This window comes from Vanacampus margaritifer, chromosome 6 (genome assembly GCF_051991255.1).
Source record: "Vanacampus margaritifer isolate UIUO_Vmar chromosome 6, RoL_Vmar_1.0, whole genome shotgun sequence".
Taxonomy (NCBI): domain Eukaryota; kingdom Metazoa; phylum Chordata; class Actinopteri; order Syngnathiformes; family Syngnathidae; genus Vanacampus; species Vanacampus margaritifer.
In genome coordinates, this window is record NC_135437.1 from 29,675,225 (window position 1) to 29,688,155 (window position 12,931).

A 12,931-nucleotide genomic window follows, 5' to 3' on the forward strand; every position below is an offset into this window, starting at 1 on the left:
CATTTCCCCACCAGGTTGTTTGCAAATGCAACCTTGAGGGGGAAGACCTTCAATTATATCCGTTTTTGGGGGGAGATTACAGCATTTCTAACAATGTAGAACAAGTCATTTTATTTAAAAATCTGTCTTTCTAACATTGTGACACATGAAGGCCAAAAACGTATTTTTGTTCCGTGTTAGTCATATAAAAATTACTGTAAAACACCCTTGACTAGTTGTCAGGACACATTTAGAGACATTGACTGGCGCATGTATAGACAAATAATTGGACTTCACACGCACACCTTTAGACAATTTAGAGTATTCAATAAACCTAACATATGTTTTTGAAGAAAACCTCCACAAGCACAGGATAAAATGTGCCAACTCCACACAGGAAGGCCAAGATTTCCGAGAAGCATAAGTAGTAGTATGTGGTAGATGCACAAACCGCTCATCCACCGCGTTGCCGGAAATAAAAAAAAACATTTAAAACATAAGCTCGTCCCATAGAGTCTAATAAAACTCGGCTGGGTCAATTGGCCTGGGCCTGGTCTCCGCTGTGTTGTGGTCCCGTTGCGGAAGGAGACTCCTCCTTGGAGAGCAAGTTGTTTTTGCGGAGATGGCAGGCCTGCTGATAAGGGGGGCTAATAGGCGGCTGGGTCGGGGGCGTGTACTGGTACTCTTTGCCAGTGTCCAACTACAAGAAGACGAAACAAAGTCAAGTTTTTTGTGGAATTAACAGAGTGTTTTTGATCAAGTGCGGCTTTACCTGCAGAGGGTAGGTTCTGTCCGAATCAAAGGCGCTAAGGTCTCCGCACGCCAGGAAAGGAACAATCACGCGGTTTGGACCCTCCAACTGGTTGAAGTCTACATCTGTTAACATAAATAAGTTGTTGTTTTTTTAAGACTACATTATCTATATAATGAATTGTCTGTCTGTCAAAGTATAGTGACAGGCAGAACAAATTCAATGCTCTTCTACCAGATGTCAGAAATATGATTGACAGTGCAGCCACTTTATGTGAAAATTTTGTTTGGTGGTGTGCTAAAAGATTTTCCTCAAGTAACATATTGTCATTGTCTGGCAGAATCGTCACATCTCCAAAGCCACAACTTTTCAGGAATTAAAAAGCAAACAAAAAACTGAATTATTTCTGGAGTTTAAAAAAACTACCACATTGATAAAGTTGCCATAAGATCTGTGCAATATAACAATATATATACTGTAGATTAAATATAAAATGTCTATTGTACGATACAATCCTCTATCATTTATGTCGGGGAAACCTGCCATTTCTTTCCCTGCGCTGATAGATAAATGGCAGACATACTTGAATCTTAAGGGTACATAATGCTGTGAGGCTTCCACTGACTCAAAATGAGGTGGAGTTTTAACATTTTGCAGGCAGTCAAAAGTGTCGACTAGAATCAAACTGTTCAACACCCTAGAGTAGTTCATCCTTTGTATGAATAAATAAATAACTTGGTACAGTAGTTACCGACCGTATGAGTGATCCAGCAAAGGGTTGGACATGTTGGGCACGTAACCTTCAGGAGGATGATAGTTCTGACACACCACAAACGCTTCTGCACGCCAGCAGACAGAATATTAAAAGAAAAAAAAGAGAGAGAATTAAATGTGCTTCTAAATGTTGACAAAAGTGGCGACGGACCGATGCTGGAGTTGCGACTGCTGCGAGGCTTGGCGCACGTCACACCGACAAAAAAGATCTTGAGCTGCGAGTACAACAGCGTCACATCTTTGCCTCTGAAGATCTGAACAGAAGAAAAGCTTGGTTTGAATGATGTCATTTGCTTTCATATGACCTGCCCCCCCCGAAAATTGTAAAAACAAGTTATGGCCTAGATACACCAATCCGACGTCGGCCAAATGTGACCGACGCCTATCCCGTGGCGTCTGCACGTCGCGTAGAAAAATGACGTAAATACACACAGACTATTACATACCTTCAGCGCATGTGCGAGATGTAATTCCCCCCCGTACCATCTGCGGCGGTAGTCATTATTCCTTAAGGCAACCGGCAACCTCTACGGGGGCGGGATATAAAAACGTAAACAACTCATACCGGTGTTGACAGCGGCGCCGGAGTAAACGCGGCGGCCAGCTGGTAAAGTGAAAACCGTCTCCGGAACAAGCTTCGTCCTCTCCTCGTTCCCGAACGCATGGATGTACTCCGTTGTGGCGTATCCTGGACCCCGTCAACTCCTAGCTGCTACCGATCGTCGGTTCACCCGAAAAGCTTTGGCTGTGCTGCCCTCCGTGTTTTGGACGTGGTGCCGACCTCCAGCTTCGAAAAGAGCTTCCTCGAAACCGCCGGACGGAAGGGTTGTGCACCCCTGCTGCTCCCACAAGGATCGCGCTGTTAAATGCGCGGTCATTGAAAAACAACACAGATATTTTGAGGGAGTTTTTCCTTTCCAACAACTTGGATTTCCTCTGCCTGACGGAGACCTGGACTGTCACTGGTGAGTCCACCGCTATGGTTGAATTACTACCGCCTGGCTGTGCTTACTTGGACGCTCAGAGGACGTTGGGCCGAGGTGGAGGACCGGCGACTATTTAAAAAAAAAATAAAAAATTCAACATGTCGAATTTGCGGGAACCCCCCGAAGTATTCCAACTCGACCAGACTTCACGACAGTATGTTATACACTGATCAGAACGCTGTCCGACTCCTGACGTCGGATTGGTGTATCTAGGCCTTTAGACACTGTTACCAGTAGAACAAGACGAGTTGAACTAACCTTAGCCACAAAAGTTCCTCCTGGTTTAAGTACGTGAGTGGTGATGTTCAGCGCCTGAGGTTTGTGGAGAAAAAAAAACTGTTCAAATGACTGACTTCAGTCATCCTTACGTAAAACAAACCCTGGCGACTCACAGCCAAGAGTAGCTGAGCCTGAATGTACTCGTCCACGTCATGGAGGCCCGTTACTATGGCGTAAAAACAACAACACGTGAGGGATGCATGTTTGGCGGCAATGGCGGGGGGTGGCGGCCGCGGGTCTGACCGTCGGGTGCGCCGTCACACACCACCAAGTCAGCCGGGTGGCCCTCAAAGTGGCGGATGATCTCCTCGGCCGTCGACACCTGAGACACCCGAAGAGAGGATGTCGGGTCAGTCACGTGATGCTCAGTGGCCAATCACAGCGTCCAAAAAAATTGCACTACATGTCGAGAAGTACAGAGGAAGGCTTAACAAGGCTACACTTTGGAATGTAAACACATATTTACTGCTTTAAGGGTTATAAAATCACAACACGGACGCTAGTTTCATTAGCCTGTCACAATGGCGTTTTACACTGTGCGTTAGCATTGAGCAAGCAGACTTTGATCAGACTATGTTATGAGGTTTGGGCTAGTTACATGCATACAGCAAATCTGGACGTGCTATAAGAAGCTCTTATTATTCTTAATATGAAATCCTCACCTTGGTGATGTCTCCTTGAATTTGAGTGACTCCTGGCAGAGGAGCCATGGCCTGCAGGTCCACTGCCACAATCTTAACCTCTTCATCACCTTCAGATTTCTCTCCACGGCATCTAAACAACAAGCTTGTTTCAAATCCTCAATCTTCTTAAATAGTTGTTTTGTGGTAAATATCATCATGTCTACCTGAGTTTCCGACTGAGAACTTGACTCCAGCTGCCGGGAGCTGCGCAGAGATCCACAGCTCTGTTCACACCTGACGTTGTCACAAACAAAACACAAATAAGTCAAGGTAAAAACAAAACAACAAAACTGATTTGTGGATATTTGTTTTGTATGTATGTCATCTGTGTAAATGTATGGTGGCCTATAAGTGACTGTTGCGAAAGGGAATTCTACATTACATCCATTTAGTGTAGAGATAAAACGATGCTAGCACAAAGTCTGACTGACCAGTAAACAAATTGAACTCCTCGTCGAGCTGCAGCAGCTTGAAGGCGCTCCTCGCTCTCCAGCCTTCCTCTTTAGCCAGACGGTAGTAAATGTCCCGTTTGTCTTTGGACGAGCGACCCATCCTGACCAGCCTCCTCTGCTGGACAACATCAGCACGTTACACGACCGAACTATTTTTGTCCCCTAAATTATTTTTTTCCTCGACAAACTGTGTAAATTTCCAAAATGTACACACAGCACTTACATTCGACTTTTTACGTGTGGCCGATGTAAAGACAGGTAACTAGTCTTTTGCTAAATGTATGTCAATGCAGTTCATTAATAGCTTTCGAATTTTATAGAGTAGGTACAACGTTTCAATTACTTTTCAAAGTTAGGTTTGGTGCTTAGCGCACACGAAAGATTTCTTCTGTTTTGCTGTGACGGATTAAAAAATGTCAGATCAAAACAAAATACAGAACTAAATATGCAACGAAGTTTACTAATATAACGTCATTATATAACGGCATTCACGTAAGTTGCTCCAAAGTGAGGTGCTTACAGAAAACGCGACTCCGTTTGATTTCCGGTAGAGGGACCCCCACCTCAGGTGTCCCAAGCGCGCCTGTTCAAAAAGGACAACGTTGCCGCGAAAATGCCGAACTAAATATATACTTTTTAAAAAGGAAAAACATTACACTAGGGATAAAATCTGGAGGAAATTCGAATTATTAGGCTGACATCAAAACATACACTTGAGACCATTTTTGTCATTGTGTACTAACAAGATGTACCCACGGTCAACTTTTACTTTTATGAACAATGTTTAGTAATTCAAATATAATACATACGTCTAAATGCACTTTTTTTCTTTTTAAATGTACTGGTAGTAAATTTCAGTCCATCCTGTATATTCAATGAGAAAATCCAGAAATCAGACTCTGTCCTAATGGTTAGCAGGTCTGCCTCACAGTCCAGGTTGTGGGTTTGAATAACAATTCTGGTCTTTCTGTGGGCATTTGCATGTTCTCCCCAGTCCCCGTGCTTGCAAAAATGTGTTGGCTTGATTGGGGATGAAAAGGTGTGAATGTTTTGTTTATATGTGCCCTGCTGTGTTTGGCTGATGACCAGTCCAGTGTGTAGACCACCTCGAGTCCCAAAATCAGCTGGTATAGACACCAGCTCAGCCACCCAAATGAAGCCAAACGCTGTAGAAAACCGATAAACAGAAATCCAACTACAATGAATTACTTTTATACAAAAGGTTTAATTGGAAAAAAAGTTTTAACAAAAATACAGAAGCATATTTTACATATTATGCTAAAACGCGCATCTTAAGAGGGGAAGTAAAAGCATTTCCTTACTATATAAAAAAGCAGTCCATTTACAATAACGTGTTCTACAGTAGCCTAAACACAGCATTCTGATTTATATTGCATCTGTGGATTATGAATTGAATTAAATTAAAAATCAAACATTTTATTTTCAATATGTTCAAAACACCCCCATTCATTGTAACACGGTATTTTGAATAATATTGCGTTTGACTTACCCTTTAACATGTTATATATAAATAGTGTTGTTGAACTTTTTTTAGTGTAGCATCAATACGCTTCAGTAGTATAGTAAAAAAAACAACAAAAAAAAGCCCAGCAAGGCCAGAATAAAACAAAAGATGAAAGCAAAAAACTTTCAGAAAAATGAAGTGTATAAATAATGTGGAATGTTCTCTCTATAAATAAATGTGCAAAGCATAGTTGCATAAAGTGCAAACATACACAGTATATATAAAATAAATCAAAGTATTGCATTGAGCGAGCGTGAGGAACGGACACGATTGCTACAACGTGAATAAAAAACTGAGAACAATCTTCGTCTTTTGATCAGTCAGACACTTTTCTGTGATGCCGCGAGGAATGCGACGGCCCCTTCCTCCTCCTCCTCCTCCTCCTCCTCAATGCTGCCATTACACGTCACCCACGGGTGCAGGAGCATCTGCTCCAGGGTCGGACGCTCGCACGGCTCCAGGCTGAGGCACCAGTCAATCAGCTGCTGACATTCTGTCACACCACGAGAGCAAACGTAAAGTGAAGTATGAGCAAACGTAAAGTGAAGTATAGAACAGGAAATGGAATTTGGGCCACGTCCTGGCGGCGCCGTACATTTTCTTAAGTGACGGTAAGAGTGGAAGTTGTCTGTACCTGTAGAGACACTGGGGATGAAGCACAGTCGCCTGCTGAGGATCTCGTGGTCGTGCTCAAAGGGGATGTCGCCACACACCATGTCGTACAGCAGTACCCCCAGAGACCACACGGTGGCAGAGCGGCCGTGGTAGCGGTGGAGACGGATCCACTCCGGAGGGCTGTACACTCGAGTACCTAAACATACAACCGGCGTTTACCTCGACTGACCCCAATCCAGAAATTTTCAGATGCTAGCCAGTTGACTCTTCATAAATCAAGCAGCACTACTTTAATACCCCTTCAATCAAATGTAAGACTTTTCTTGCTACTTCAACAAATTGAATGACCTTTTTGATCTACGCTGTGAGTCACAAACTCACCATCAAAATCTGTGTAAATTCCATCTTGGAGCAGCGCGGCCGATCCAAAGTCGATGAGTTTGAGCTGGCCGGTGCGCAGGTCCACCACGAGGTTCTCGTCCTTGATGTCGCGGTGGACCACGCCGCACGCGTAGCAGTGGCGCACCGCCTCCAGCACCTGGCGGAAGAAACCGCGAGCTACCGCCTCGTCCAACGCCCCGCGCTCCGTGATGTAGTCAAAAAGGTCCTGGCCCAATTCGGGGCGCTCCAACACCATCAGCCAGCCGTCGGGGTGCTCCCGCCAGTCCAGCAGGCGCGCCACGCCGCCAAACGACTCGCCCACCTTCTCCAGGAGCACAATCTCCAGCGGAACCACGCTGCCACACTGGCAAAATATTTACAAGGAGCCAAAGACAAAATATAGAAAATAAATAGCACTTGAGCTGTGATTTCAAAGATTTACTTAAATATAATAGAACTTTAAAGGTGTATTTTCCACTTGGTTTACTTCATTTGTCCCTTTTAATTTCTGTAACATTTGTGCATATTTCTGCTCATTTTTCTTTTGATGTACTCTTTATTCATACTATTGTTATATTTACTATAATATATTTTTACACTTCACACGACCGTTATACTTTTTCAAAACAATTAACTCGTTTTCTCTGATTGGATTATTCACACTAGTGCTAATATACCATTGTTTTTTTCCTTTCTTAATTGAATTGACAAAAACTCACCAAAGAGCCCCACTCTGTCACCCTGTCTCTGCACACGTGTTTCACAGCCACCTGCATGGACACAATGACAAGCTGCTAAACACTAATAACCAGAGTCTAATCCAGCAGTAGTCAAACACCTTATTGTTTTCGTTATGTGTATTGCTATCCATAAACAGGGGAAGTCAAACATTTGTACTCAAGGGGCCCATTTTATTATCAAAACAGACAAATTAGGTAAAAGTGTTCATTTCTCTACTTGCTCACATTGGTAGAATTTAGGTAGAGATGGGACAATGAAGCCTTGTGAAGCTTTTGAGGCTTTCGGCTGATTGATTTGGAAAAAGAGTCGAAGTTTCAAAGCCCCATAAGATAGATCGTACCGGTGACATCTGGTGGTCAGCTGGAGTCATAGCAGCTCTAATCTTCAAAGTGATTCGCCTGATTGATTTCTATTCCAACATAACACCAGTACATTCAGTCTTACATTTGTGTCTGTCGAATGATCATCAGGTACACATGGAAGTGTTGCAATATTTTGACACCAGTAATATGGTTCAATGTGATGTCCTGTTACTCATTCGATTTTTAGAAACATGATTTGGATATGACACAAGTGCGCTGTGAAGCCAGATGACTAGTATTTCAACATCAGTCTTTGGGAGATGTGACTGAGGGTCTTGGAGAAGCGCTTATAGCAACTCGGTGGAAAATACTTGGGTCAAGCCTGTATCTTCTACACCCCATTTAAAAATAATGCATAATTGGAAACTTTAAAATGCATCATTGTGGGAGTACTTTTGTTGGAAACATACCAAATAACTAACTTTTCCAGGGGAACATAAAGTGCCGCTTACGTCATCAGCACGTGATCACGGAGGTTTGATCGGGGCTTTTGATAATGTTTCATTTAAACGCTCAATAATTGTATAGCGCCTTTATGACAACAAATGAGCTTTGATAAAGTTTACAAAAGTATGACCAAACAGGAAACAATGATTCCTTCAGAATAAATGCAACCCGTCGAACAGTTAAGGCTCCGCTATAATGAAAAATATAGATTGTTACCGTTCTTACTAGTACTCAACTGCCCAATGAAAATTTAACATGACTATAAGTGTGTCATCTTAAAACGAGGATACTTCTGAGCCACGACGATATTTTACTTTAAAGGTCCAGAACCGTAAGTCGTATCGCTAAGCGCCAACTTGTCCCATTCATCCCCACGTGCTTTCGAGCAAAACAAAAGCAGGTCTTACCGGCATGCAGTCCGCCACGCGGACGGCCGAGTAGACGGTACCGAAGCCGCCGCTGCCCAGCACCGAACCCAGTCGGTACACAGTCTCAAACGGCGGCACGTCCTCTTTTGCTGAGGAACGCAAAAAAAAAAAAAGTTTAATTTAAAAGCAATTCCTTACAGCTCTTAGAAAATAAAATGCCGTGAACATGTATCGTTACACGCGGACGACAAAAAACAAACACGAAGTAATATCGATAAATCGATTTTTTAAGTTGTAACGTGACGTAAGAAAGACTTTGTTTACCTTGTTGTGCTTTGATGGGCGGCAGCTCCACGCTACACGCCACGCTAGAGTTCAGTTTGGAGAGCAGCATTATTATTCCGCGGCCGAGCTTCTCGTGTGTGGAGTTACAAACGCCTCAAAGACTCCCGAGCGGCTGCGGAAGTCTCGGTCGTCCTCACGGCCAAAATAAAAACAAAACGCCACGAATGTGTAGAAGCGCGCCACTCATATGGCAGCATTGCCCGGCGACCTGAAAGGAGGAGTTTCAAATTAATGCATCATTTTCAACACAAGTATCCATCCGCCACTGCCTGCGCGCGATGCTCCAAAATTGTGGACTTTTCCCTACATGCTTAAAACACATTATATGAAAAAATATTAGTGTTTTCGTGATGCTAGTTAATCACACGATACTCCCGCCGACTGTTGATACAATATACTTTACTTTTGTCGACGAGGGAAAAAACGGACTACTTTTACGTATTCGTTTATGCGCAGTGTTATCCCGGAAAACGGTAACGTGAGTCGTCGCTCGTGGGACATTTAAAAAAAATAAAAGAAAGAAAGAAATGTTGACATTGTTAACATTTTTACTGTTTTATTTTACATTTTAACTGTTTTGAATGTAGTTATAGATGTGTAGATGTAGGTGTAATTATGTTAACCTAATATAACTTGATGAGTAATGCTTTTGACCCTTTTGTTATATTTTCTTATCTTTTCCCAGAAATGAGAAAGTTAATAAGTTTCTTTTTTTAGTTTATCTTTTTTTATTTAAGTTTATCCAAGAAGTCTAGTTTCTGTTCGTTAGAAATCCGGTCTTTGAAAGTTCAAGGACGAGCTAGAATACTGAAAGAAAGTCTAATCTGATTTTGTACCTGATGATGAAAACATTGCTTTGAATAAAAGTGCTATGTGGGTGAAAGAGCACACACACATATTGGATGACACTGCTTGGGTGATATGCAATTGTGTGACCAGAGATCACAAAAGTAAAAGATTACAAAAATAAGGGTAATCTTACAGAAAGAACAATCAGCACAGTGAGGGCACTAAATGTGAAATATATTAGGCCATTATTATTATGCTTTGAATTTAATAAAAGCAAGTATTTTTCAATATGAAGACTGGTTAACGCGTCATTTTATAGGGATAATGGGTTAATAGGACAGATATTAACGTTCGCACGGCATCTCTTGTAGCACGTTTTCCCAATTCCAGGTGATAACATTTGGGATGCGCGCTTTCAATGTGGAAGCGAAGGAAAGCACAGGAAGTGATTTTTATCGCACCAAACAGAACAGAAAAGAATGTAAAGAAAGCACACAATGTATTAGCGTTATCTCCTAACGGATACAAATTAACTGTCAGAGCAGAATCGCTTCAGGAGATAGATACACGCTGATTGATCCGCAGCGCCCCGGAGACTCCAAAAAATGATTTTCGTTGAATACGTCAAAGTTGTGAACTACAGTCAATGTCGTGTTAATGCCACACTTTAAAAAAAGATCAAAATGAAAAGTGCGTCCCCGGGTGGGCTTGAACCACCAACCTTTCGGTTAACAGCCGAACGCGCTAACCGATTGCGCCACGGAGACACTGACGAAAAACGTGGCTTCGATCGTTCCTTTTTATATCTGTGATGCCAGGTGATCTAACGATTGGTTACAAATTTCTAATCATTGAAATATAATACATACAAAAAAAATAGCATTAATTCTCATTATACACTTTCCGTAAAATACTAATTTGAAAAAACAAGTGTACTTTTTTGCTTGATTAAATAATTAATAGTTAAGCGTTTCCAATTAAATAAATTATACATTAATACTGTAACGAACCATTTTCATTTATCATTAAATCATATTTTTTCCATAAAATAGGAGAAACTAAATATTATTTTTTAATTCAATTTTTTATTTTGATTAGATATTTGGTTAATTATTTCAAATTAAATTGGCTATAAAAATTTGCCTAAATTATCCTTTAACTGCTCAAGTAAACAATTTTACAATAAATACAAAATATTAGTAAAACGTGTTATTTTGTTGATTTTTGTCATACTATTTGAATTAATTGTAAATAATGCATAATTGTTGTATTTAAATGAACTATTTTAATACACATTTTATTGATTGATTGATTTGTTTGGCCTCATCTACAAATGACCCAACTGCTGTTGATGTGAAAAGTCCAATGTGGCCTTTTTCACACAAGGATTGGCCACTGGTCAGAGTGGTGACAATGTGACCCGTGAGCGTTGCAAATGTGACTCCTCCCCTCAGTTGTTGTCATCTATGTTTAGCGACTCTATTTTAAAATGCAGTCTCCTGTCGGAGTGAAGCAGTTCCTCTCCGGCTGCTCAACAGCACGTTCGGAAAGCTTCCAGCCACTCGGATTTTCTTGAGGCTGTCTCAATGTCGTTGCGCAGCAGCAAATCTCCAGACACCAACCGCAAAGTTGACTCGGGTTCTGATCGAGATGGTCGGCCTTGCTGTCCCGCCGCCGCCAGACTGACGGTCGTGGTGGAGGACACTCGCTTTTCCGAGGAGAAGAAGCTCCTTGTCCAGAGCTGCGACTACTTTGGCGCGCTCTACCGCTCTGGGATGAGGGAGTGTCGCCAAGCGGAGATCCGTCTCCAGTGTCTGCGTGCTCGTGGCTTCTTCATCGCCTTGGCAGTCATGCGAGGCCAGGCACCCACTTTAGATGCCGACGACATCGTGGAGGCCATCCAATGCGCTGCTTTCCTGCAGGCGGCGCCACTCACCAGGCACCTGGTGGAGCTGGTTGACTCCGATAACTGCTTGCTTATGTTCCACACCGCGGCCACCTTTGGCCTGCTGGAGCTTTACCACGCCGCTGCGTTGTACATCCGGAATATGTACGTCGACATAGAGGCTGAAGTCCGGCTGACTTTGCCGGCAGAACTGATTTCCTTTGTGGAATCGCTTAACCCGAGCGCTTTCGCGGCCGTTGGCGCCCACGTCACCTGCGGCGTGAGTGGAAGTGTCCACGCCGCCTCCAGGACGGTCTGCTACCTGGATGAAAGCGGGAACGCGTGGAAAACGCTGACCGATCTCCCTCTGGAGGCCAGCACCTCCATGGCGGGCGTGACGGTCTTGGACAACAAGCTCTACGTCGTCGGCGGTGTCCGCGGCGTCTACAAAGACGTTGTTGATGCATGCTTCTGCTACAACGCCGACGAGAATGTCTGGACCGAGATGGCAGGTCCGACCCAGCCGCGCTTCAACTTCAGCCTCGTGGGACAAGACGGCCGCCTCTACGCCATCGGAGGAGAGTATGAGCGGACGGTGATGTCATCGGTGGAAATATTGGAAGTCGGGACTGGCAGGTGGAGGTTTGCTGCACACCTGCCTAGACCAGCGGCGGGCGTGGCCTGCACCAAAGCCACAGGGAGGATTTTTGCGTGCTCATGGCGACCCATGGAGACCACCGAAATCCATGAGTACGTCCCAAGGACAGACGAGTGGCGTCTGGTAACCAGCCTGATCCGCCGGCAGAGCTACGGCCACTGCGTGGTGGGCCACAGGGACAATCTGTACGTGATGCGCAACGGGCCGTCGGACGACTTCCTCAGGTGCATGATGGACTGTTACAACCTGAGCACAGGCCAGTGGAGCGCTCTGCCGGGACACTTCGCCAACAGCAAGGGCTCGCTCTTCACCGCCGTAGTTCGGAGCGACTCGGTCTTCACGCTCAACAGGAGCGCCACGCTGGAGTATGTCGTCCACCAGAAGAGCTGGAAACCCCGACGCCAGATGAAAGGTTTTCCACGGAGTGGATCAGTCTGGACCTTCTTGCTCAGGCTGCCAATGGTCCAAATACCACCCAAAAATGATTGACAGGTTTGTTTTTTAATGATTGATGGGATGCCACAGATTGGTGGAGCACAAGGATGTTGTGTCCATAACGCCAAACAGGATGTCATCAAACTTCCTGGGTCCTTTGTCGAACCCTGTTCTGTACTCGCCACAGTTTTTCCCAAATGGCTTACTTCACCCTCAACTGTTCTCTTGTCTGATCTGAGGATCACCCCGCTGGCGTATGTCATGAACCACAGGAAGACCTGGAAAGAAACCCAAAGCTAAGATTTGGGCTTGTTTGTGTGCTAACCCTAACCCTAACCCTATTTTTATTATATTTTTTAAACTAGCACGACTGTATAGCGGCTAACTTGGGGCAAAAGGCTGACTGCTCACTACCAGCTCAGTGGCTTAGTGGTAGAATGTCTGCCCCGAGACTGAGGGCTGTGGGTTCAATCCCT

General features: G+C 43.9%; 3 protein-coding genes and 1 non-coding gene across 7 annotated transcripts; 1 reads left to right on the top strand and 3 right to left on the bottom strand.

Moving 5' to 3' along the window:
* Positions 1–96: 96 nt before the first annotated feature.
* Positions 97–4,490, bottom strand: ftsj1 (FtsJ RNA 2'-O-methyltransferase 1). Of its 4 annotated transcripts, none has more exons than XM_077568351.1 (11): positions 4,425–4,490; positions 3,884–4,022; positions 3,617–3,686; positions 3,432–3,543; positions 3,013–3,091; positions 2,883–2,935; positions 2,749–2,802; positions 1,656–1,758; positions 1,486–1,569; positions 752–855; positions 97–679 (listed from the first exon to the last, which is right to left on the bottom strand). In XM_077568351.1, exons 2-11 carry the CDS (start codon positions 4,002–4,004, stop codon positions 515–517), a joined length of 945 nt encoding a protein of 314 aa, XP_077424477.1. In that variant the 5' UTR covers positions 4,005–4,022; positions 4,425–4,490; the 3' UTR covers positions 97–514. The 4 variants fall into 4 exon arrangements, with proteins under 4 accessions (XP_077424477.1, XP_077424480.1, XP_077424478.1 ...); XM_077568354.1 differs by having other exon boundaries at positions 3,884–4,019; positions 4,425–4,488; XM_077568352.1 differs by lacking the exon at positions 4,425–4,490 and adding an exon at positions 4,128–4,418 and having other exon boundaries at positions 3,884–4,019.
* A 619-nt stretch (positions 4,491–5,109) lies between these two features.
* LOC144054253 (serine/threonine-protein kinase pim-3-like) lies at positions 5,110–8,977 on the bottom strand. Its single transcript, XM_077569512.1, has 6 exons — positions 8,668–8,977; positions 8,383–8,492; positions 7,145–7,195; positions 6,426–6,789; positions 6,064–6,240; positions 5,110–5,922 (listed from the first exon to the last, which is right to left on the bottom strand). Exons 1-6 carry the CDS (start codon positions 8,735–8,737, stop codon positions 5,750–5,752), a joined length of 945 nt encoding a protein of 314 aa, XP_077425638.1. The 5' UTR covers positions 8,738–8,977; the 3' UTR covers positions 5,110–5,749.
* Positions 8,978–10,170: 1,193 nt separating this feature from the next.
* On the bottom strand, positions 10,171–10,244 carry trnan-guu (transfer RNA asparagine (anticodon GUU)). The gene has a single exon. It is a non-coding gene; the product is annotated as a tRNA-Asn (tRNA).
* Positions 10,245–11,063: 819 nt separating this feature from the next.
* On the top strand, positions 11,064–12,509 carry kbtbd13b (kelch repeat and BTB domain containing 13b). Its single transcript, XM_077569068.1, has one exon. The coding sequence runs from the start codon at positions 11,064–11,066 to the stop codon at positions 12,507–12,509; it is 1,446 nt and encodes a 481-aa protein (XP_077425194.1).
* The last annotated feature ends 422 nt before the right edge of the window (positions 12,510–12,931 follow it).

Excerpts from the sequence above, each read along its gene's own strand:
- LOC144054253 (XM_077569512.1), bottom strand. The coding sequence starts at position 8,737 with ATGCTGCTCTCCAAACTGAACTCTAGCGTGGCGTGTAGCGTGGAGCTG. Across the intron at positions 8,493-8,667 it reads GCCCATCAAAGCACAACAAG|CAAAAGAGGACGTGCCGCCG; the intron begins GTAAACAAAGTC and ends TGCGTTCCTCAG. Across the intron at positions 6,241-6,425 it reads AATTTACACAGATTTTGATG|GTACTCGAGTGTACAGCCCT; the intron begins GTGAGTTTGTGA and ends TTGTATGTTTAG.
- ftsj1 (XM_077568351.1), bottom strand. The coding sequence starts at position 4,004 with ATGGGTCGCTCGTCCAAAGACAAACGGGACATTTACTACCGTCTGGCT. Across the intron at positions 1,759-2,748 it reads GAGGAACTTTTGTGGCTAAG|ATCTTCAGAGGCAAAGATGT; the intron begins GTTAGTTCAACT and ends TCTTCTGTTCAG. Across the intron at positions 680-751 it reads ACAGAACCTACCCTCTGCAG|TTGGACACTGGCAAAGAGTA; the intron begins GTAAAGCCGCAC and ends GTCTTCTTGTAG.
- kbtbd13b (XM_077569068.1), top strand. The coding sequence starts at position 11,064 with ATGTCGTTGCGCAGCAGCAAATCTCCAGACACCAACCGCAAAGTTGAC.